The sequence below is a fragment of the Drosophila ficusphila genome, unplaced genomic scaffold (genome assembly GCF_018152265.1).
Source record: "Drosophila ficusphila isolate 14025-0441.05 unplaced genomic scaffold, ASM1815226v1 contig_791, whole genome shotgun sequence".
NCBI lineage: Eukaryota > Metazoa > Arthropoda > Insecta > Diptera > Drosophilidae > Drosophila > Drosophila ficusphila.
In genome coordinates this window covers 24360598-24385270 of record NW_025064737.1, presented here as the reverse complement: position 1 = coordinate 24385270, position 24673 = coordinate 24360598, and the positions used below count along the sequence as shown (strand labels likewise).

The window sequence follows — 24673 nt, the reverse complement described above, 5'->3', positions numbered from 1 at the left end:
ACCATCTGGAACACACGAAAGGACATTTAATGCTCCAACAATAGACGAAGTCGCCATCCTGATTGTTGGTGAACAATTTGGAAACCGCGATATTGTGCTTAAACGTCGCGATACTGGGCAACTGCAACAAATATCTGAAACTCATCGATCATATGACGCGTTGCAATACCCGCTAATGTTTTGGCAAGGAGAAGATGGATATTATTTTAATATTAAAATGATTAATCCATTGAATGGTGAGTATTAGTATCATAATTTATTTCATTTATTTTTAAAAGACACTGATTTAAAATAATGCTTATTAAAAAAAATGGCTAATGGTGTATTCTTTGCCTTTAAAATTTGCATTTGAAATGGTTAATTATAAAATTTTTAATTTCAGGTGAAGAAACTACAAAGAAAGTAAGCTCAATGAATTATTACGCATATCGTTTGATGATTCGTCAAAATACTGACAACTATTTGCTGCGGTTTCGTCGATTGTTTCAGCAGTACTGCGTTGACATGTATGTAAAAATAGAAACTGAACGTTTAACATTCATTAGGTTGAACCAATCCAAACTGCGTTCTGAGGAGTACATCCATTTACGTGATGCAGTTAGTACTGAAGAAAATGCAGCTAATATTGGGCGACTAACTATTCTGCCAGCGACGTACATTGGTCCACGTCATATGCATGAATATGCACAAGATGCAATGACATATGTTCGTCATTACGGTCGGCCAGATCTTTTATTACTTTTACCTGTAATCCAAAATGGATAGAAATTACTCAATTGCTGCTTCCTGGACAAACATCAAATGATAGACCCGACATCACAGCACGTATTTTCAGGCAAAAAATTCGGTCTCTGAAGAACTTTATTGTTAAACAACGCGTCTTTGGAGATACTCGATGCTGGATGTATTCAATCGAATGGCAAAAGCGAGGCCTGCCGCACGCACACATTCTTATTTGGTTAGTGGAAAGAATTCAACCTGACCAAATAGATGATATCATATGTGCCGAGATTCCTGATTATGAAGTCGATCCAGACCTACATGACGTTATTACTACAAATATGATTCATGGACCGTGTGGTGCCATCAATCCCCAATCGCCTTGCATGGTCAATGGTAAGTGCTCAAAACGATATCCACGGAAATTAACGGCGGAGACTGTCACTGGCAATGATGGTTATCCGCTGTATCGGCGTCGATCACCAGATGACAACGGTCGAACTGTCACAACGAAAGTAAAAAGAATGGATTTCGTTGTCGACAACAGTTGGATTGTTCCATATTCGCCTCTTATTTCTAAAACGTTCAAGACACATTGCAACGTTGAATACTGCAATTCAGTTAAGTCCATAAAATATATATGCAAATATGTCACGAAAGGCAGTGATATGGCGGTTTTTGGATTGCAATCCTCGAATACCAACGATGAAATTTCTCGCTATCAAGTTGGTCGTTATGTGAACAGTAATAAAGCTATTTGGCGTATATTCGCATTTCCCATTCACGAACGTCATCCTACTGTAATGCATTTGGCGGTGCATCTGGAGAATGGTCAACGAGTGTATTTCACGGCTTCGAATGCTATGCAACGTGCTGAAACACCTCCAGCAACTACATTGACCAGTTTTTTTGCAATCTGCCAAAGCGATCAGTTTGCACGAACTTTGTTTTACTCGGAGATGCCACGTTATTATACTTGGAATGCTTCATCGAAAAAATTTCAAAGACGGAAACAAGGGGATGCGGTTCCTGGGTATCCAGATGTGCGTTCTACTGATGCTCTTGGTCGTATGTATACAGTTCATCCAAAGAATGATGAATGTTTCTATTTGCGGTTGTTGCTGATAAATGTGCGTGGGCCAACATCATTTGAGACACTACGAACTGTTAATGGTGTAATATTCCCAACATATCGTGCTGCATGTGAAGAATTGAAAATCATCATCTGGGACGAATGCACAATGGCGCATAAACGTGCATTAGAAGCACTTAACCGAACATTAAAGTTTTTACGGAATGACTCGAGATGTTTTGGAGGAGCAATGATTTTACTGTCTCATCAAAAGAGGAACTTATCAACAATGTATTTCCAAACTTTATTTCTAACTACAAAAATAAGGAATGGTTGAGTGAGAGAGCAATTTTAGCGGCTAAGAATAAAGATGTTGACGACCTGAACTACATAATTCAAAATAAGATCATTGAAACAATGCATTCATTCAAATCTATTGACTGCGTCACAAATGAAGATGAAGCCACCAACTATCCAATTGAATTTTTAAACTCTTTGGACGTGCCTGGCTTACCACCGCATAATTTACGTCTGTTGTTGATAAGTTCCTTTTTTGATGAGACAAAATTACAAAAATTATTTCGAAATGATATTAATCCGCTCGATTCATCGACAGGTACTTGACCATTGCCGATAGTCAGCAATTGCTTCGAGAAATCTTCAGCAGATGTATCATTAAGCAATGAAACATGGAAGAACAACTTGATCGACGCCTATGTACCAAAATACAGAAATAAAAATTAAATATTAATGTAGGTTTTTGATTATTTTTGTAATTTTTTCCAAAAAAAGGCAGAACAAAGTTCGCCGGGTTTGCTAGTATAATAATAATTGCAAAAAGAATTTTTCAAACATAATTTTTCTTTTATTTTTTATGATTTTATTTTATGACACATTGACACATTTGTCCTTCACGTCGTTTATAAGTGTCCCGACCAAAATTTATACCAGTATTGATTTTTGTCGTACATGATCTTGCAGAAGTCCCTTGCAATCATTGCAATGCATTGAGAACACTTTGGGCGTCCAGGTGCCTCGGTCCATATGCAGCATGACCATGTTCATCTAAAGGATGCATTCGAATTTCGAATCGTTCTTAGTTGTCGGTTGGGTTCGAGAGCTCAATCACCTGCACACGGTCCTCGAATTGAATGTCCCACCGCAAAATCGTGCTTCCGCTCACGGTCACTCCGTCAGCATCCATGGAAGTGTGAAAATGAGATGTCCATGAAGTCACTGATGTTAAGCGTGCCGCCACCGCGAGTACGTAATTTGCTCCATTTGCCTGGCTTGCTATGGCTGACACCGCCAGAAGGATAATTTTAAGATGCATCACAGCCGTGAACTGTAGCGTGGTCATTGCATTTCGGACCGATATATACCTTTCGTATCACGTGTGGGTAATTATAGTAACTAGCTTTTTGTTAGTGTATTCCCGCAATATATAATTATTATATAACTATTAGCGGCTTATAATATTTTTTAACCAGCTTGTGCAATCTTACATTTCCTGAGATGAACAAGAATGCTCACGATTGTTTTTACATAACTATTACTATAAGTTATAAATTTAACAAATCTTATATCACTTATGTAACTAAAAGGTAAAGGCAACGCATGCGTTTCAGGCCCAATAACTATACCCAGAGTTTATAAGTAGCAGAGTGGACATCATTGTTTTTCCTAACAAGTTACTAACAACAAAAAAATACCAAAACTATTTTTATATAATGCGTTTATGAACTTGTTTAGAATCATTTTTAATTTATTTTTGTTGGAGCTGAACAAGTGACAATTATTATCGAACTTTAAACAGGTCGCCCATTACTTCGAAGCATATGCGAGTGGGTCTCTCTTTTCCGAAGGAATCGAAAGCCTGGTAAAGTAGGTTGGCCTTGTAGCGTCCTTCACGAAGGTGTCCCGCAATCGAGGTGCTCATATTCAGGGTGTAGGTCTGCATGATAAATTTCGTCTGCGAATAGAACGTTTGGAAATAAACATGGACGAATTCAAAAGGGCCTATTTTACCCCGGGAACATTAACACATTTGTCCTTAACATCGTTCTTTATATATTGCGTCCACATCTGGTACCATATCTGGTTCGGGTCGTACATGATCTTGCAGAAATCCCTTGCAAGCATTGAGAGCACCGTTGGCGTCCAGGTCCCTCGGTCAAAGTACAGAAGCTTTATAGCCAACTAAAAAACACAGATTGTCGACGTTTTCATTGTCTTTTGGGCAATTCATAATCACCTGAACGCGATCCTCCTGTTCAATTTCCCAAGCCAACGTCGAGTTTCCGCTGATAGTCACGCCGTTTTCATCCATCGTAGTTTGAAACTCTGTTAAGTCCATCATTCTGTCTACGTCAAATGTTCCGGGAGGATTATCAGGACATTTGCTGAATATATTCTCATCCGCCACCGAAAGCTCGTATCTAGACCCTTTGGCATGGGCTAAAAGATGTAACACCGCCAGTAAAATGACTTTCGGATCCATTTTAATCGAGCAAACTTGCCCCAACGTTGCTTTTTAAAACATTTTATACTGGCCAGTAACACGCCACTGTTCTGTTAATAATAGTAATAATACTCAAGGTTCATCTCACAATAAGAGCAACCACTAATTACACATATAAGTTTATAATTAAAATTATTTGCCATTAAAAACACTATACTTTCACACGAGATAAATTCAAGTACATGAACATATGAAGTTCCCAAAAAGATTTCCTTTTCAAATTTTAAAGATTTCGCTTTGAAAATAATATAAATTGTTTTATTGATAAAGGTTTATTTAAATGGTCGTGTTATCCTGTAGAAAAGGCAGGAGAGGGAACTGCCAGGCAGCGGAAAATGCATATTGGAGTGCCCTAAGGGTTGTTCCACATACTCCAGTTCTTTTTGCTGTTACTTTGAGCGACACTCAAATGGCCGTATATCAAAGTCAGCAGGCAAGCAATGAGTTTAAACGGTGCGCCTTTGAGGCTTCAGTCAGGGGTTGGGCTTACTTACCCTCTTACCCGTGCATTGGAAAGAGGGGTGAACTTAGGGGTCCTAGCCCATACGTATTTAATAAATTATTCCACCCTTTTTAACTTCTTAATACATCTAAAAAACTAAAAAAAATATGCCTATCACTGTAGCTGCTTAACTCAAAAACTCTACTTTAAGCCTTACAGCCTTACGCAAAAACACACGAGAACTAACTCTGTTTCCTCTGCTTTTTGGGTTCTGTAATTTCAAATTTATGGCACCCTAGTGCCTGCCAGTAGACTGGCAACATAAAGATTCAAGACATCGTCGGAGAGCATTTGATATATTGCCTCGTTGACATTATGAGGCATATTCGACAGAATGTGAAATGGGACAAATTACGAAATTGATTTGGATATCGGGTAATCGAAATGAAGTTCTCACTTTGATTTCTGTCTCGTATTATGACCGCTTTTGGGGCAGTAAAGCGATTTGTTTTGAGGCCCTACAAATGGCAAGCCGCTGTGGATGGCACATAAAACTGTTGGTTCGAAGGGGGCAACTAAAACCCTTCCGATGTCGCCGTAAAGGAGTGGGCATGGAAATGTTATCCATGTTATGCCGGCAGTACGTTCTGCGTACCCGTAAAAGGGACCACACACAACATTCGCTGACAATGTCGCGACAACAGAAATGACAGCATAATAATAATAAAAGGGAATAAAACACACAGGCACACTCACCCACTTCCCACTTTCCACTTCCAAAGGGGGAAATGTGCAAAAGCACCAGCGGCAGCAACAAAAACAAATAGAGCAACAGCGATAAATATCGAATGGCATAAATAAACCTGTGTTGGCTGCGTGGGCGAGCGAAAGGGCAGGAGCAGTCTGAGGGTCCTGCGGGTAACCCTTCCTGCAAAGATACCTTCCAAAAATACCTGTAAAGTGACAGAAAAATTGAAGAGGATAATTCTTAGAGTTTTTATAAATAAGTCATGAAAAAATCACTGCTTCACTTTCCTTCATTGCCGAATAAAAATAGTTCCAGGTTACTAAAATAGATTTTTGCAGTGCGTTAGCTTAAACAAAGGAATTTATTTTGCTAATATAAATACAAAACGTACAAATTGTTACATAAATTGGCTGGGATCTCTCATATTCGGGATTCAGTTTTCCTCACTTTAAGGAGACAAGCTCTGTTGCTTCTGTAGGTAATAAAGTCTACTGTGTGGAATACCCGCTCGCTGGCGTTCGAAGGATCCGCTCCTGGAAGGACCTAAAGAGTTGCGCGGTGCAACAACAATGAGGAGCCGCTCGTTGGCGGCAAAAGTGAAGATGCCTGGCGTCGGTTTGTCGACGCTTGGCGCGTTTTGTAAATATATTTACACATGTAGCAGTTACCTGTGATTGTAGCGCCATTGTGTGCGTGGGTGTTGGTGTGTGTGTGCACAGGGACCCAGCGGGAAAGTGAGAAGTAGGTTTTTTATTTGAGTGGAAAACCTCCTTCTTTTAGCAGGCGTAGGGGTAGGGATAGTTGAAAACCTACTTCTTTTAGCAGGCGTAGGTAAGGGATAGAAAATTTCGGACCGCTAAATGGGGTGGGTTTCTGAATATGACCATAAGTTACAACGAAGTTGTGACTAATTATTGTCTTTGTCTTTGTGATGCACGGTCACATCAGCATAAAATTTCGTGCAAAAAGTGTAAAAAGTGAAAAAAAGTTGTGTTAATCTTAAAAAACAAGATAAAGGTAAGTTATAACATAAATATTTTTGTTTGTATTTCCTTATTTCAGCGTTACGGATATGGTGAGCATAGGCATTTTTACTAAAACTAAATATAAGCCGCCAGAGGCGGTTGTCAAGTAGGTAAGTTTTTTATTTAAATTTATTTTTCAGTTTTTCAAGAACAAACAATGTTTTTTCTAGAATTTGTAATAGATTCGACTTCAAAGATTCTGGCCCTTGTGTTAATATTAACGGCAAAACTTAACGTGCGCAAGCGGACATTCCGATTTCGTCATTTGAAGAACTCGGCCATTTGGACTCCGATGCCGAAGCTAATCCAGAAGCATTTGTAAGTACTCGCTAAATTTTTAATAAGTTTCAACAGCCCTGTGTTCCCATGCTTTTTACTATGTTTATTACTTACTTTTCTAAATTTCTCTAATTTTCCCATTACTTTTTATATATTTATTATTTGTGTTAATATGTAATATATTAATGTATTATGGTTTTTATTTTCAGAGTCACTCAGAAACGACAATTACAGTCTTACCCAATATCAAGATGATCTGCGTTCACCGTTCACTAAGGCAAATAATAACATACAACAATACTTATGATAAAGGCCCTTGGACTGTAAATAGATTAATAAATGCATATACCAAATAAAAAGTATTATTTTTTATTGTGGAAATTCTGTAAAGCGGGAAGGCCAAAAACCAGTGGATTTTGCCCTGCATTCAGCAGTTACAGATCCACTGGATTTTGTCCTGCATTTAGCAGCTGTAGGTCCAGTGGATTTTGCCCTGCATTCAGCAGCTGTAGGTCCAGTGGATTTTGCCCTGCATTCAGCAGCTTTAGGTCCACTGGATTTTTCCCTTTACCCCTTACTTTTGTGTGTCACCCCCGTGTATTTTGAAAGGAGAGACGGCAGATTTGTAAGGGGTAAAGGGGGATTTTCCACATTCCGCTTGTATGAAGAAACCACTGGAAAATAGCATATTTTCCACAGGTTTTTTCCCGCTGGGGATGTCCCAGCGGGAAAAACCTGTGGAAAATATGCTATTTTCCAGTGGTTTCTTCATACAAGCGGAATGTGGAAAATCCCCTTTACCCCTTACAAATCTGCCGTCTCTCCTTTCAAAATACACGGGGGTGACACACAAAAGTAAGGGGTAAAGGAAAAATCCAGTGGACCTAAAGCTGCTGAATGCAGGGCAAAATCCACTGGACCTACAGCTGCTGAATGCAGGGCAAAATCCACTGGACCTACAGCTGCTAAATGCAGGACAAAATCCAGTGGATCTGTAACTGCTGAATGCAGGGCAAAATCCACTGGTTTTTGGCCTTCCCGCTTTACAGAATTTCCACAATAAAAAATAATACTTTTTATTTGGTATATGCATTTATTAATCTATTTACAGTCCAAGGGCCTTTATCATAAGTATTGTTGTATGTTATTATTTGCCTTAGTGAACGGTGAACGCAGATCATCTTGATATTGGGTAAGACTGTAATTGTCGTTTCTGAGTGACTCTGAAAATAAAAACCATAATACATTAATATATTACATATTAACACAAATAATAAATATATAAAAAGTAATGGGAAAATTAGAGAAATTTAGAAAAGTAAGTAATAAACATAGTAAAAAGCATGGGAACACAGGGCTGTTGAAACTTATTAAAAATTTAGCGAGTACTTACAAATGGAATTCCGAATCAAGCAGCGCTGCCGACACACGTCAAAATAGCTACTTAACTGGAATTTAAAAATATTTTATTTTACAAAACTGCAAGAAGGCTCTTGATGAGATTCGGTGGTGCCGTGGACAGAAAAACCAAAAGCAAAGCAAGAGGATCTCAAATTTTTCTTTTGCGCACTCTTCGTGTGCTAATTGGACTTTGTCTAGTGCAGACGTACAACTACAAATACTCATCTGTAGACGGTCACCATTCACTCCGCGCGCTGCCGCGCAAGAGGGGTAATGGATGGAAATCTTCATTCTAACTCTCAACCTAGCGGTAAGCAGTTTGATTATAAAAAAATGTTCCAAATAGCTGGTAAAACACCTTCGGAGATAAGGGAAGAGATCATCAGTTTACAACGCCCACTGTGCTCAAAATCTGCGAGCACTAGTACTATAACCTCAATGCTGGCTACAGCATCAGATGCGGAAATCAGCAGTGTTTGCTCTTCCGCGAGTATGGATAAAACTAATGTTTATTACTCCCAACGCTCATCTGGTAATTCATCCCCATTACCCAGAGGTGGGGCTGCAATTGTCTCTCCAACTCTTGGTGATAATTCAAAAATTTCTTCAACTCCGTTTTCTGATGCTGCTACCAAGTTGAAGCTAAGCCAAAGCCATCTGTCGTACAAGAGGAAGAAGCAACTTTCATATACTCCTTACCCTAAGAAGGTGCACAAAGAAAAGTTATCTGGATCACCCTCAGCATCAACCAGCAAGGCAAGCTCTAGTAATAGGTTTGCCTTACTAGACATGGAGGTGGACCTAGACAGTGACAGACCTGTTGAGGAAAGAAGTAATCTTTCCTTGGCAGATGCCCAAACAGATTTAAATGATGATATGGAAACAATTGTCTCAGATAATGAATTTGAACAAAATAATTCTAATGGCAAGAATAATCCCAACAATAATTTAAAACCACCACAAATTGTTCTAAGTTTTGTCAACCTTAACGATCTATTTGATGTTATTTCGGGGATCACTAGTCTAGATAACGTTATCGTTAAAGTAAATCAGGGATCTACAGCAAGAATATTTTCCAAGGACTCTAAAACTTATAGAGACATTGTTGATCATTTTGATGAAATGGAAATTGAATTCCATACGTACCAAATGAAGGAAGATAAACCACACAGAATAGTAGTTAAAGGGCTTCATCATAGCACATTAACTAGCGAAATTGTTGCCAATTTTAAAACCTTAGGTTTTGAAGCTCTTCAGGTGCATAACCCAAGATCTAGGTCTGACCCAGATGAGAAACTCAACATATTTTTTATCAATATTAAGCCATGTGCTAAAATTAATGCCATATATGATATAGTAACTCTTTGCCGCCAACGAGTGCGAATAGAAAGGATGCGTAAAAGATCTGAAATAGCTCAATGTATTCGTTGCCAAGAATTTGGACATACAGCGAAGTACTGCCGCCGGCATCCTAATTGTGCTCGCTGTGGAGAAGATCACCATACAAAGCAATGTGTTCGTCCCCAAGATCAACCGCCTACATGTATGCACTGTAGAGGGAATCATACAGCAAGCTACAAGGGTTGCCAATCTTATCAAGAATACCTTAGGCGATCGATGAGTTCAAAAAAACAATCAACGCGACAACATCCACAACAAAAACGTCAGCAACAACAGCCAATCCGAGAGCAGCAATCTCAGCAAATGCCTAACTCTTCTGCCAGCAATAATATAGGCTTATCTTATGCCTCTATTGTAAGAAATGGAATTGGTCATGCCCAGCGCCGTCTACATGATCTCCAAGCGCAGCCGCAAGTACAAAATTCGAAGAATACTCAACAACAACAATATGTGCTTGACGTTCAGTCTATATTGGAGCAACAGCAACAGCAATTTATGAAATGGCAACAACAACTTCAGCAACAGCAGCAGCAGCAATTCTTTTTGTGGTTACAACAACAGCAGCAGGAACAACAAAAGCAAAACAAACAGAACAGCCTTCGACTTGAAAGACTTGAAAATATGGTTTTCGAAATGGCCAATTCTATTAAGCAGTGGACTGGGGGCAAATCAGTGCTTCACAACAACGTTTCAGCCTCAAAATGAATACACTCAAAATCCTTATCTGGAATGTCAATGGCATTTCAGGTAAAGCCAGAGAAGTGGAATTCTTTGCGCACAACAACAACATTGATATTATACTTTTAAGTGAAATTAGGCTCAATCGAGGTGAAGTTGTCAAAATTTTCGGATATTCCTTCTATCCAGCATATAAACCTTCACGACATAATCAAGGAATGGGTGGGGCGGCGGTATTGGTAAGAAGCTCTCTCAGTCATTTCCCACAACGTATTATAGAAACGAAAAGCATTCAATTGTCTTCCATTAAAGTTGCGACCGGCTTAGGACTCGTGGATGTAAGCGCAATATACTGTCCTCCAGGCCAAAGAATTGTAGAAAGACATTTCACTGATATACTCTCTTCTTGTGGTCAGAGGTACATAGTTGGTGGTGACTGGAATGCTAGACATTGGATGTGGGGTGACACCTACAATTCACCCAGAGGCCGTGAGCTGGTTGAATCGATTTCAGCCAGAGGGTCCAAAATACTTGCCACTGGTTCACCAACGAGATACCCATATGTTCCTAGCCACACTGCTACTTGCATCGATTTTGCTTTATACCACGGAATTATGGATTCTCAAATCAATATCTGCCAAAACTGGGACTTGGAGTCTGATCACATTGCCCTTATTGTTAATCTACTAACAAATGGTTCCAATATCACCCGAAGCCCTCGGTTAATAACAAGTCGGACTGATCTCACTTCTTTCAAACAAATTCTTGATAACTCCTTTCAACTAAATTCTGCTCTGGACTCACGACAAGACATTGAGAATGCAGTTGACACTCTAACTAATAATATTTATATGGCTGCTTCTGCTTCGACGCCTTTGGAACCGGATTATCGTCCTATCAATTATGGTGTTGTTCTCACAAGGGAAGCCAAGGTGCTAATTGTAACAAAAAGGCGCCTTCGAAGAAGAGCAATTCGTTCTCAAGATCCTGAAGACCGTATTTTGTGGTACAGAGCTGCAATGCAACTTCGAACCCTTTTAAGGAGACTTCGAAGCGATTTTTTTGAGCATAAATTGTCTTCCATGGACTACACGGTGGATGCAAATTATTCACTGTGGAAATGTACAAAATCGCTTAAGCGCCAGCCCCTTAGACAGGTTCCTGTTCGGTGTCCCAGTGGTGAGCTCGCAAAAAATGAAGTGGAGCAGGCCAATGCTTTCGGTCTACATCTAGAAGAACGCTTCACTCCGTATAGCTTTGCATCGACAGTTCAGGTTAGCGAGACCCATCAAACTCTGGAGACGCCTCTGCAGATGTCGTTGCCAATAAAGCCTATAAGGATTGAAGAAATATCTGAAGTTATCCAGTCCTTACCGAAAAATAAGGCTCCAGGAATTGATAGAATTTGCAACGTAACGTTGAAGGCCTTGCCCATAAAAGCGATTCTATTTATAGCTTTAATATTTAATGCTATTATTAGGACTCAAGTGTTCCCAAAGCAATGGAAATTAGCAGCAATTCAGATGATCCACAAGCCAGGTAAGCCAGAGGCTGATCCTGAGTCTTACCGTCCGATAAGCCTCTTATCGTCCCTGTCCAAGTTGTGGGAGAGACTCATTGCCAATCGAATAGCAGTTATCATGAATCGAGACAATATCTTGCCAGACCACCAATTTGGTTTTCGAAGAGGACACGGCACTGTGGAACAAGTGCATAGATTGGTGAAACATATTTTGCAGGCCTTTGATGACAAAGAGTATTCCAACGCAGTTTTCATTGATATGCAGCAAGCCTTCGATAAGGTGTGGCATGTTGGACTTTTGCTTAAAATCAAAAACCTCCTACCTGCCCCCTACTATGGTCTTCTGAGATCCTACCTAGAAGAACGGGAGTTCAAGGTCAGAGTTAGGGACAGATACTCTGATAACTATAGAATGAGAGCAGGAGTACCTCAGGGCAGTGTGCTTGGGCCGCTGCTTTACTCTTTATATACAGTGGATATACCAAGCCCAAACAGACATCACATGATAGATCCTTCCAAAGCTTTGATTGCTACATATGCAGATGACATTGCAGTCATCTACAATTCCAGATGTCGGAGGGAAGCAGCAAATGGAATACAAGAATACCTTAAGGATCTTTCTGCTTGGTGTAAACGTTGGAATATGAGAATCAATCCGCAAAAAACTACGAACCCCTGCTTTACACTGAAGAGACTTGTATCTAACACCCCTGAAATCCAGCTAGAGGGAGTCAGTTTGGAACAGCCGTCGCAAGCAAAATATCTTGGTATCACACTGGATAAGCGCCTTACGTTCGGACCACATCTGAAAGCAACAGTCAAAAAATGTAACCAAAGGATTCAGCAACTGCGTTGGCTTACACACAGAAGGAGCACTTTGCCGCTGAGATGCAAGAGGGCAGTATATGCATTCTGTATCCTGCCAATCTGGCTTTATGGTATTCAAATTTGGGGGATCGCAGCCAAATCGAACTACAAAAGGTTACAAGTGTTGCAGAATCGGTTTCTACGTACCATTACTGACTGTCCCTGGTATGTGCGTGGCACGACACTTCACAGAGACCTAAATCTACACACTGTGGAAGAACAGATTGGGAGACACACAAGCCGATACCGAGATAGATTAGAAAGACACCGCAGCTTACTGGCTAGGAATCTACTCCCAGCGAGACCTTTGAGGCGTCTCAAAAGGCAAGGCTTTGCCAAGACGATAAGGAATCAATAAGAAAATACTATATATAATCCTCTTCTTAATGCTGAGGTTTGGTTTACTTTTCTCATTGGTGACACCTGTGTTGTTAAGTACTTTAATTTGCTGTACAGATTCTGCACTAAATAAATAAATAAAGAAAAAAAGTACTTACAAATGCTTCTGGATTAGCTTCGGCATCGGAGTCCAAATGGCCGAGTTCTTCAAATGACGAAATCGGAATGTCCGCTTGCGCACGTTAAGTTTTGCCGTTAATATTAACACAAGGGCCAGAATCTTTGAAGTCGAATCTATTACAAATTCTAGAAAAAACATTGTTTGTTCTTGAAAAACTGAAAAATAAATTTAAATAAAAAACTTACCTACTTGACAACCGCCTCTGGCGGCTTATATTTAGTTTTAGTAAAAATGCCTATGCTCACCATATCCGTAACGCTGAAATAAGGAAATACAAACAAAAATATTTATGTTATAACTTACCTTTATCTTGTTTTTTAAGATTAACACAACTTTTTTCACTTTTTACACTTTTTGCACGAAATTTTATGCTGATGTGACCGTGCATCACAAAGACAAAGACAATAATTAGTCACAACTTCGTTGTAACTTATGGTCATATTCAGAAACCCACCCCATTTAGCGGTCCGAAATTTTCTATCCCTTACCTACGCCTGCTAAAAGAAGTAGGTTTTCAACTATCCCTACCCCTACGCCTGCTAAAAGAAGGAGGTTTTCCACTCAAATAAAAAACCTACTTCTCACTTTCCCGCTGGGGTGTGTCTATAAATACACACACGCCCGCGAATCTGCGCCAAAGTCTTCGCAATATGTGTGCGAGTTTAAATATTTGCCGCTTGCCTTTGCGAAAGAAAACATTGCCTGCTTTTGGGGGCTGTCATTTATTACTGTCTGCCGATATTTTAATTAAGTTTATAATGCCATCTGCTTTGGCAAGTGGCGGAAAAGTGGGAGTGGTGCCGCCCATTAGCCCGACATCTTGCTATCCGCCCCCTCATCTCGCTGCAGAAAATCAAAGGCAACGAAAAGCAATAACACACGTGGCACGTGACTTGTTTACCATATAGAGATGTTTGTCTTAAATGTCGCAGTGCACATGCAAAAGATACACATACACACACGAGTCCAGATCAAAATCTGCTATCATGGTTTATACAGTTGTGCCTACGAAGATAGCAAAACATGTAGTTAGTTGTAGCCAGTAAACTAGTTTAAGGAAACATCAGTTACTTTATACACAACGTTACAAATTATTTAAAAATAGTCAAATGCTGAAAGATGCTTTTTTGGGATCTCCTTGTTATGTCTTTTAGTTGAAGTACAGAAATGTAAGCTCTAATTTCAACCACAGGTGTACATGATATGTGGGCGGTCACAGCAACAGAAAGAGCTTCGCAAAAAATGATACTGATACGGTGGGCCTGCCGTCGATACGTGATGGGGCGTGGGTCAATCAGCAGGAACCACGGCAGCAGTAATGGCCCCAAATCCCGGCACAATGGAACCGAGAGTGACTTAAAGCGAGGCTTTCACAAAAAACATGCCATGCGATGTGGCAGAAATAGCCACAAAAGCTGTCGAGAGGTCAAATCTGCAGCGGACACACGAACAATTGCAAACTCTGTTTCATATTGTTTATTAATTGATTTCGTATGTAGCAGCACTTGGGCAGCTGGTCCTGTCTGAGCCGCAGGTTCGGTGTCAGTGCCTTTTGTGTCCCGAGGCTGTCACGTCAGCCTGTGGGTGGGCCACACATTTCTGTTCTCGCCCCCGCCGCTCCAGTTTTATCCTCAGCGAATAGATATATAAAAAGGGACTTGTGCAGCCAGCCAAGTTTCGCCCGCTCGGGAGATTCCTTCCCTTCCCTCTGTTTCGCCTGCATAAATCAATTTATCAATTTCAAAGTTGCCGCGCTACTTGGCTTGTTGCTGGCGTTGTCGCACTGGCGAGTTTGTAAACGCTTGTCAGGGTGTTTTGCTTCTTGCCACGCTCGGAGAAATGCAAATGCAGATTCAAGTGCAGCTTGCCGCGAAACGCATAAAATAGCATTCGAGCGAACCGGAAGGCAGGCGGAGGAAATGAAACGAGACAGACGGCTTTCGACTGGCAGAGCGACTCGAGCAGCGGAGCCAACTTCATTTGTCATTTTGTCACATTAACGCAATGGAAATGCAATATGCTAATGTCAAATTTTATGAATGCGCACGAAAATATTTGCCATTGCTGCTAGACTTTATATGAAAGTATTTACGATGAGGAGGGAAGCCCATTAATGTCTTGTGAGTGTTAGCAGACGAGCAAATTGGATTGTACAAATATATGCTTATGCTTTGATCCGCTTTCAAATAAAACTACTTTGTACAGAGCTAAAATCTAAAATGAAAAGCTCCCGAGATAAGGTAAATTTAAAATTCTACAGTTCATCTAACATTTATGACACTGAACCGCAACGTTCCAATATGTTTTCGTATTCTAGTAGCTGCAAAGCTCGCTTACTTTTGGCGCCAACTTAATTCATTCACCCTTTGCCGCTCACTTTCTCTTCCTCTTCCAACCCGCATCCGCTTCCGCCTCCGCCTCCGCCTCCGCCTCCGCCTGCTGCCACGCCCACACAATTAACGATTCATATGGCACGCATTTAAGTTTTGCATTCCAAGTGAGCCGCAAATCTTCTGCCACGCTTCCTTGAGCCCTCAAAAAGCCAAGAACTCAAAGTCAACTTGAAAGCGTAAGACATTTGTGTGTGGGATATGGAACAAAAATCAGATTTTCATTAACCCCCCCACTCCCCCCACACAAGAGCAGAACGAGAGGGAAACTGGTAGATTTTCCTTGGCCTGGCAACCGAAAAGTTTTGAAGGACGACATTTCTATTCATTAGTCGCAGCTATAATCACACACACACACACACAGTAACACACTCCCACACTCGCTTTGAGGGGCCAAGACTTTGAGCATTGATTTGGTGTCGTTGTCTCCATCGCCGCCATTTTGTTGCCAAAAGACGCACGCTTTATTAGCCTGATGAAAAGTTAACTAAAGTTTGGTTTTTCGGGCCACATTTGGCACAGCCCCCACATTCCAATTCCCAAATCCCAGAGCCCCGAGCTCGAGTCCCCAGTTCATTCTGCTTCTGGGTTTGCATTTGAGTGGAGGAAGAGTGTGTGTGCGACGGTCTATCTCTCTGCTCCATTCTAAAATATCAATAAATTCAATTAAAACTATTTTAAAGGGGCCAAAAGCCACTGGCCTGGCTCAGACCCTCATCTCCACCTCATCAGCCGGAAGCTAAATGAGAAACTTCCATTTGCCAAATGAACTTCCCACTGTACACTGCACGAAATGTATAAGAGACCTTCTCTTGCTAGTGTTCGGAAATAATTCTGTTTGCAGTCGAAACCTCCATTAATTCCTAATACACTTTTTCTTGCGGTGAACTGAATTTGTTAGATTGATCGCTCTACTTACCCCAGTTGTCCAGATGTTCCCACAGGTCAATTGACTTCATGTTAACGTAAATCGAAGGCAAGAAAAGAAAGTAATACGTATTTTTTACCTAAATACGAAGAGGATTTTTTAAGGTAAGTACAACTTTTATTTTTAAATTTAATCAACATATGTGTTTTCTGTGTGCAGTTATAGCTCATAGAACAAAATTCAATTCAAATTCCTTCAGAGTGTTATTCATAAAAGGAAACAGGTTGTATGAAGCATCAGTTTACAGGACTTTTCTGGCAGCGGCAGGATTCCTGCTAACATTACATTAGCAGTACTACTTCCGTAGTCGGTTAACATTCTGTAGACTCAACATCCCCTGGAAACGGGGCAATGTTCGAAAAAGGAGGGGGAAATTCAGGGGTGGTTTCTCTGTAACGGAAATGTTGTGCCTCTGGTCTATTAAGTCATGCTGCCATTTGCCCTGTTGTGCAAGGACTGTTATCCTTATACCTGTTAAAATGGCTGTGGACAGTCATCTTCTGACTCATGAAACTTTTTAACTGTTATGGATTCCCTGGCTCTGTTTCCAATAACTGCTGTATTTATTGGATTGCCCAGACAAATGGCTATTTTTAGAAGCTGTATAAGCGTGGCGTCAATAAAGGTCACTCAACCTTTAAAATTTGTACAATTTATTTTTAGAAATGTGAAATTTTCTTTTTACTTTAAACCATTTAAGCCCGAGATTTGCTTTCAAATATTCCCTTTGTTTCAATGTCTTGAACTGTAGGTAATACCTTTAATTTTTGTTTACCACTTCATTGAATTACTTTCCTAAATTATTACGTTCAGTCCTGTGCAGTTCCGCCTGGCTACTCCCGCCTGGAGTTGTTTGAGGCATTGGATCTCCGGCACCGCTGCACTCACTCAAAATTATTAAACGCCATAATTCGTTGGCGGAACTTTGAATGCTTGGCGGTAATTACAGACACGCGCTGTGCCTTTGCAATAAAAATAAATAAACGCCGTCAGGAGTGGCGCACATTTCATTCTCAGATACAAATGACAGTCATTAGCTGGGAATTACTTTTCGTTCGCAGTCGTTCTCTGGGAGCTTTAAAGCGATTGCTGCTATGGCAAAGGAAATTTGAAGTATTTTCTATATAGAGGCAAATCAAATCACTTGCAATGCGCTTAATTTGCCGCACAATGCTCGAGTGGGGAAAGGGGAAACGGCGCAAAAGGAAGGGATTCCAGGGCCAGAAGTACGTGAAATGGTAAAAAAGGTTGGGAAATCAAGATGGGAACTCGGGCGAAAACGAAAGCAAACTTGCCAAAAGAGAGAAATTGCTTTGGCATAACTAGGGGAAGTGCATAAAAATGACAGAGATTGTACACTTGTACACTTGTATTTGCAATTGAGCGCACAAAAGTTTTCATAAATTGCATCAATTTGAAGTTGAACAGAGAAGCGGAAGGAGGACCCAGCCTTCTCCGGCGGAATGCCAAAGGTAAGGACTTGCCGATGTTGATTCCTTTTCCTCCGCAACTGTCTGCTGGTGGGACCCACCACCCACCACCCAAACACACATCCTGTTGCTGCTGCCCGACCTCCACAAAGCGGCGTATTATTTTTTATGATTTGATTTCCCTTTTTATACCACGCAAATGAACTCTAAAACGCCGTTGATTGTGTATTGAGTTACTGAGACTGTCGGCGCATTAATAGAATGTGGAGGAATCATGTTTACAACTTGATTGAACTCATCAGCATTGGCATCAGCATCGGACCATCCGTCACTGCACTTCCACTTCGGCTTCCGTGGCATCTGCGTCTTGGCCGGAAGAGGCTCCAAGTCTTATCCTGCGACTCCCGCGTCCTTGCACGTGTGCCGGAGTTCAACTTTAATTGATTGCATTAGTATTCAATTACGTTCGGCTCCCTGCCCTCACTGCCGTATCGCTCTTTTGTGCGCCATTAATAATCTGATTAATGCGGCACAAATGCTAGTTTGGCCGGGATGATTGTCTCGGGGCCCCTGGCCGCTAAGTCATCACTTTTACATATAATTTCCAATTATCATAATAAGCTTTCAGGACGAAGGAGCTGGCCGAGTCCTAATGGAACCCAGAGATGCAATAATAATTTGAAAAGGAAAAAGAATCTGCTGAAAGTAGGAAGCCGCAGGTGCTTAGATCAATTAGCCATTTTAAGTATTGTTTAACAGAAAAAGAATCGTTCAATTCAAATAAATTGTTTGGATATGCAGTTTTACTATTTATTTATGTAACCACACACTGTATATTTAATTATTAAGCTGAAGTTAGAAAATCAATCGCCTTAGGTTAACCTGCCTGGGTTCTTTAGGCTCAATTAGTTTTTCACTTTGCCCAATTATATTTCTACACCAACGCTAACTGATTCAATTTAGACGTCTGGCGACGTCAAAGGCCGACCTTGCCCGAAGGCCAACAAATCAATTTGGGCATTTGGCTACTTGGCCTTGGGCACTGGGTTAATTTGATTGATTGTCCTGGGGTTAAACGTATTCGGGCCTTGGGCCTCCGTTTTTGCAATTATCACATCGGTTTTATGGCGTTTTCTGCCCCTATGCGTTCGCAAAATTATCATTTGCCTAATAAATTAAAACGTTTTATTTACGATTTGCGTCTGCTCCGCAGCTGCTTAAATATAAATAACGCTCATTATGCGCAGCTCAAATAAATATGTGTGTCTGCTCCACGTGTGGATGTTCGGGAGACAGTGACATCGGTGGTTTTCCGTGGACGTGGCACGTACCCACCCACCAAATTGTGCGGTGCGTTCGGCTCAGCGGCAAAGTGGTGCCGTGGTGCTGTGGCCCAGAGAAAAATGTACTCCTAAATCTATGAAAAGTCAGCGGGCGACGTGGTTGGCCCCCGAGGCACGTGGTGGCCCCTTGGCACGTGGTCTTCCCGGCGACATCCGAGGGCGTTCTCGAAATGTACTCCGGCCTAGCACTTAGACCGTAAGTGGAGTCGAAAAAATATGCACGCTCATTTGCATACACCACCAGTCGTACGAGTGCACTCGGAATTATTTTTTGTGTTAAGCAATTTTACCTAGGAGTGAAGAGAAAAATTCTACCTAATCTTATTTGGTTAAGGAACATAATACATTGTGCGACTTTTTAGTCAGAAATATAATATTATATAAGCTGTAGTTACCTATTTTAGAAAAGGTAATTATTGATGCTACAATTCAGAAATCATTAGGATTCTGTGATCACAGTCTATAGTCTATAGGCAGAAAAGGGAATGGCAACTGCTGGCCCGCTAAGCAGCCAATTAATAGCGCATTAAACCGGAATGCCGCGGCCTGCCTGTCAATTTTCCGCGCCGGCTCAGATCAAGTGTCCTGGCCGTGCAAATTGCATATCCTTTTCATCGGCTCTGGGTCCTCGGCCGGCAATCGTAGTCCGCTTAGATGGGCGCTGCTAATTAGGCGATTTGCTTGACTTGCACTCAATTAGTGGCCCGACCTGCAATTAGTCGGGGGATTTTAAATTGGCTCTCAGCCCCGCAATCGGGTTCAATTCATTTGCCCATTTGTCATCGCGGGCCAGGTGTAAATGCTTTAAAATTCAGTCCGAATCTCATAAAAGTTTAACAGCGCTGAAGCGAAAGGTAAACAGACTTGAGCCAAATGGCTGGCAATTACATTATTATTTGCATTCGGGGAGTTTTCCACGGCCGCCTTACTGTACCGATGAAAACTTGGCGGCTCCTAAGTGGTTATGACCGGGAAAGTCGGTGGGCGGCGCTTCCTCATTGGGGGAAATCTTGGAGCGGTCCAAGGATGCGTCCCCCTGGAGTGTGTTTTGTGTATCGGCCGGGGATCGAAGGGTCCCGGGTTCGAGTCCTTCGGCCGGAGTGGGTATTCATCATTTTTCGACCGTAGTTTCCGCTTCCGCATTCGAAGGCTATAGGTGTGAATGTGTGCGGTGGGTGGTGGTTGGTGGGTGGGTTGGATTCGCCCTTCGGCCTGCCGGACTTAAACTTTTCATAAACCTTAAGTGGAAAACTTTTATTTTATGCCCAGCGCCGGGTCCCCGAACACTTTTGCTGCCGCGGCGGCTGCTGTTTATGCCACCTATTTGATTCAGTCAGGCCGACTGCGACTCGGTCGGAAATTGAACAATATGTAGGCCGGGCCGGCGATGCTCTGGGCCCAAAGTCACGTAAGGCAAAAGTTTCTCGAAATCATTTTAACGCCTTTTGAATTTTTCTGAAAAGTTTCTCCTTTTTTGTTAGCCGGCGCTTCCGTTTTTGCGCTAGCGACAATCGCCTGAAAGTAGGCAATAAAAATTGTCAAACAATAAATATTTGCGGTGGGTCAGCGGGTCGCTGCAGAAGAGGTGCCACAGTGGGCCAAGTGGGTGAAGTGGGTGAAGTGGGTGAAGTGGGCTAAGTGGTTCAAGTGGTCGGGGCGCATTATCCAGCCGAAACCCCCGGGGAAACAATTTTTTAGTCAAATGGAATATATTTGTTTTATTGTTTTTATTATCACACGAGTGCCGAAGTTTTGCGCGCGACATTGCTGTTTTCCGTTTCAATATTATCCGTGTCGCACTAATACCATCATCCTTTTATGCGAGAACATGCTATTCAGCGTTCGTTTTTTCTTTAATATTAATTTCTATGTACATAAATTTAGTTGTTCGCGTTGATGTTGCCGGCAACATTTTCGACAGGCTTCGCCGCATTTAAATGTCAAATGGTGGGTGTGGCTGGCGAACTAGCCGACTTTTCTCTCGGCCAGATTGATGCCCCAATGCGCTTTTATCTGGCTAATTCTTTGCTTAAGCTAATGCATTTTATGTCTCCCTTACACATGATTTTTATGTACTTAATTTGCCGAAGAAGAGTTGTATTATTAATAAACTTAATCCCCGCGTAGGGCAGTTCCGTGTTCGTTCAGTCCGCGCCTTTTATATCTTTCATTATTCCCGTCGGGTTTTTAAAATGTTTAATTTATTTATGTATGTTGCTTTTTAAATTTATTTTGTTGCTGTCGCCGATAGTGGGGTTGGCTTCTGGCGGATCGTCCTTGCCGCGCGGTGGACATGTGCATATTTCATGACAAAATTGCATATTTTAGCGCAAAGCCAAAGCCAAAAGCCATGGTCGCCGGCGCAGCTTCGGGGGTTTTTTCAGCTCTTCAGTGGCCCCCCTTTTTGCCACAGAAGCCCTTTGTTGCCACGCCCACCGATGGTGTAAATTTCAAGCCAAGTGTAACACCTTTTTGCTGTCATGATGTTTTTAGGGGGTTTGGTCGTGTCTGTTTTTGTTTTTTTTTCCTTTTTTTTTGGTTTACAATTTTCTTTTTGTGTCCCGCTCAAATTTACATACATCATAGTCATTGCAGTTCAGGGCATTTTGATGGGAGCAGTTAACTTTTTTAAGCCGCAAATTGAAAGAAAATAAAATGTTACAAAAATATTGCCCTTGTGTTCCTCTGATTTTGTTGGCTGCGTTCGGCGACTTTCAATTTTCCCATCGAGGAACGGAAGGCGGCTTCACTCCATTTGCCATTTTGAGTTCCGCCCGCTCTCGTCCTTTTGTTTCCCGTGTTTGTTTAGTGAGATTGATTTGATTTGGGCAGCACACGAGCATTGAGCAACGACAATAAATGTATTTGCCATCTCTTGATTTCTCGGCATGAGGATTGTTACTGGGTTACAGAGCCACAGAGCTGAGCTGCAGAGGTAAATATTTAACCTTAAATAGTAATAAAACAAAGATATAAAAATATGAATTTTACATGCATACTTTTCCCCTACCCTACAGTATGAATATTTATTAAATACGTGATTAATTATTCATCATTAAGAGTCGGATGGGGAATATCTTTCGATCAATCGCTGCAATTGTGTCCTGGCCTTGAAGACATCCGCGTAGAGCTCTCCATTCACAGCTCCATCGGTGCAGTGCTGCCCGTAAATATCGACCCCACACACCCGATCCTGGTGGAGGAGCAGATCCCCCTTCATCGTCTGGCAGTCCTCCAGTCTGTTGGAGTTCTGGGCACACAACATGGTCTTGGTGATGAAGGCGTTCTCGTCCTGGGCATAACTGCGCTTGCAATTCCTGTTGGCGATGAGTTTGGTGCGCAGGAATCGCAGATGCTGCTGCGACATGAACATGGTGACGTTGTCGTTTCGCTGCAGAGGAGTGGCACAGAGTCCAATGGGCTCAACGAATGCATCCCGCAGCGGAGACTGGAGCAACATCAGGGCCATGTCTTCAATGGTCCCTCGAATTATACTCGCCACCGAATATATGCGACTCCGACTGGCTTGCAGTTTGTATTGATGAGCTAAAGGATTGCGGGAGGTCCTGGGAAAACAGTGGGCCGAGGTCAAAACCAATCGACTGGAGATTAGGGCTCCACTGCAGATTACTCTGTTTTCGTGGAGAATTTTCATCAGGAAGTGTTTGACTGTCTTTGGTTTTTCTGTGGCTTCATCATTCGTTAGAAGTCTTTCGATTTCAGCTGGAATAATCTCCAGGCTATTGGGTTCCTTGCTGTTAACATTCTGACTTCTGGCAGATATTTTCGGTGATCTGTGGTACGGATAGGGTACTAAGTACTCTATTACCCGCACAATCTGATAAGGTCTTCCATTTGGCGGCACTTCACCCTCATTAACTTGTGGCACCCATTGGGAAGAGACTAAAATAGAAAGAAAACCAAATGGTATTACTAGCAGACTCTTTAGCTGCATAATGGCTTTCAAATAGAAATCCGTTCACTTTGATAAATAGTTCTTATCTGTATCTAATCGATTCAGTTAAAATTTTCAGCTTTTAACCATTAAGTTTCCGTATCAAATCACTGATCATCGGCTGCAGTTTACTAAGGTTAATATAAAAATCTCCATTGAGTGCGTTTAAAAAACAACGAAATCCATAAATATTCAAGCCACTTAATTCGTGGTCCATCAGCAAAGCATCTCCGGGAAAAGTGGCACATTTCTCCGGAGTAATGGAGTTCTTAGCACACACCATATTGGGTGTTATGAAAACAGACTCCTCCTCCATAAAAGTTGACTTGCAGGCACGATTCGAAATGATTTTAGTGCGCCGACGGCCATAAAAACTCAGATCTGGACTGGCCATCATCATGGAGACATTATCGCCCAACTGCAGGCTCTGATGGCTTATGTTTATCGGATTTATTGCAGTAGGAGTTTTCAGGTGGAGCAGGATGAGTTCGGGACAGAACTCCGCTTTAACTACGTTATCCACTTCGAACTTTTTCCCACCAGTGAAAAGTACTTCAATTTGCTGGGGGCTCTCATTTCGAAAGCAAACACTGGAGCTGATCACCAAGCTGGGGGCCACCAAGGCTGCACTGCATCGAGTGGAGTTCCCGACCTTCACCTTCGCTATAAAGCGGAGATCCTTGGCCTGCAAGTTATGCGTCCTGATTTGATCTCTGCGTTCCAATTCTTCCCTGCTGATTCGCCTGAATTCGTTGATGATGCGCACTATTCGTTGACTTTTTGGCACTTGCTCCGGCACTTTTTCCGCATCCGGATATATGACATTCACCCGGCAATCCCGGCAAAGTGGAGTCCCCGCTCCACAAAGCCGACAGAAGCAAAGCGCCGAAACACAAACAAGCAGCGGGTGCATCTCCAATCGACTGATGACCAGCAGCCGACTTTTATTTATGGGCGCAATCGAATTCGAGGCGCCTGTCAAAGCAACCAACCTCGCTTGGGTCCACATGGCGTATGCGTAATCAAAATGTTGTGCCTGGTAAATGGCAAACATAAACAGTTGACGGCTGTCAGTTGGCAGTTGTTACGTGTTGACAATGTGTCGGGTCTAATGACCAAACATGAGCTCCCTCCTCACGCGTTTCAAGTGCAATCCGATATCCTTTGACTTTGAAATAACACGCAGTTCAGCAGAAGGATTTGTTTAGCTCTTTAAATCTTTAAAATAGGTCATACAACCACAAACAAATTGATGATCGTTTTGTTCTATCCGAATGCTCCCTGGAATTTATAACACAACCAAACTATTACCCTAAGAAATGGATTCCTCATTTGTCCGCGTTGCGGGCGTCTTTCGTGCAATTTGAAAATTGTTTTTGTGCATTTCGGAAAATTAAGAAGAATGGCGGCAGCTTCGGCTGGACGCTGGTC

The 24673-nt window shown here is 41.8% G+C and overlaps 3 protein-coding genes across 9 annotated transcripts; all 3 read right to left on the bottom strand.

Annotated features, from left to right (window-relative positions):
- Window positions 1-3430: 3430 nt before the first annotated feature.
- LOC108102066 lies at window positions 3431-13529 on the bottom strand. 7 transcript variants are annotated; one of them, XM_043209112.1, is made up of 6 exons: window positions 13382-13529; window positions 13174-13321; window positions 5512-5708; window positions 4047-4249; window positions 3821-3991; window positions 3431-3764 (listed from the first exon to the last, which is right to left on the bottom strand). In XM_043209112.1, the coding sequence occupies exons 2-6, from the start codon at window positions 13197-13199 to the stop codon at window positions 3591-3593; spliced, it is 771 nt and encodes a 256-aa protein (XP_043065047.1). In that variant the 5' UTR covers window positions 13200-13321; window positions 13382-13529; the 3' UTR covers window positions 3431-3590. The 7 variants fall into 7 exon arrangements, 6 of the variants coding, with proteins under 6 accessions (XP_043065047.1, XP_043065048.1, XP_043065046.1 ...); XM_043209113.1 differs by having other exon boundaries at window positions 13500-13529; XM_043209111.1 differs by having other exon boundaries at window positions 13174-13529.
- An 8739-nt stretch (window positions 13530-22268) lies between these two features.
- LOC108102271 (seminase) lies at window positions 22269-23274 on the bottom strand. The gene has a single exon (XM_017207022.1). The coding sequence runs from the start codon at window positions 23240-23242 to the stop codon at window positions 22343-22345; it is 900 nt and encodes a 299-aa protein (XP_017062511.1). The 5' UTR covers window positions 23243-23274; the 3' UTR covers window positions 22269-22342.
- On the bottom strand, window positions 23223-24155 carry LOC108102272. The gene has a single exon (XM_017207023.2). It carries the CDS (start codon window positions 24153-24155, stop codon window positions 23325-23327), a length of 831 nt encoding a protein of 276 aa, XP_017062512.1. The 3' UTR covers window positions 23223-23324.
- Window positions 24156-24673: the final 518 nt, after the last annotated feature.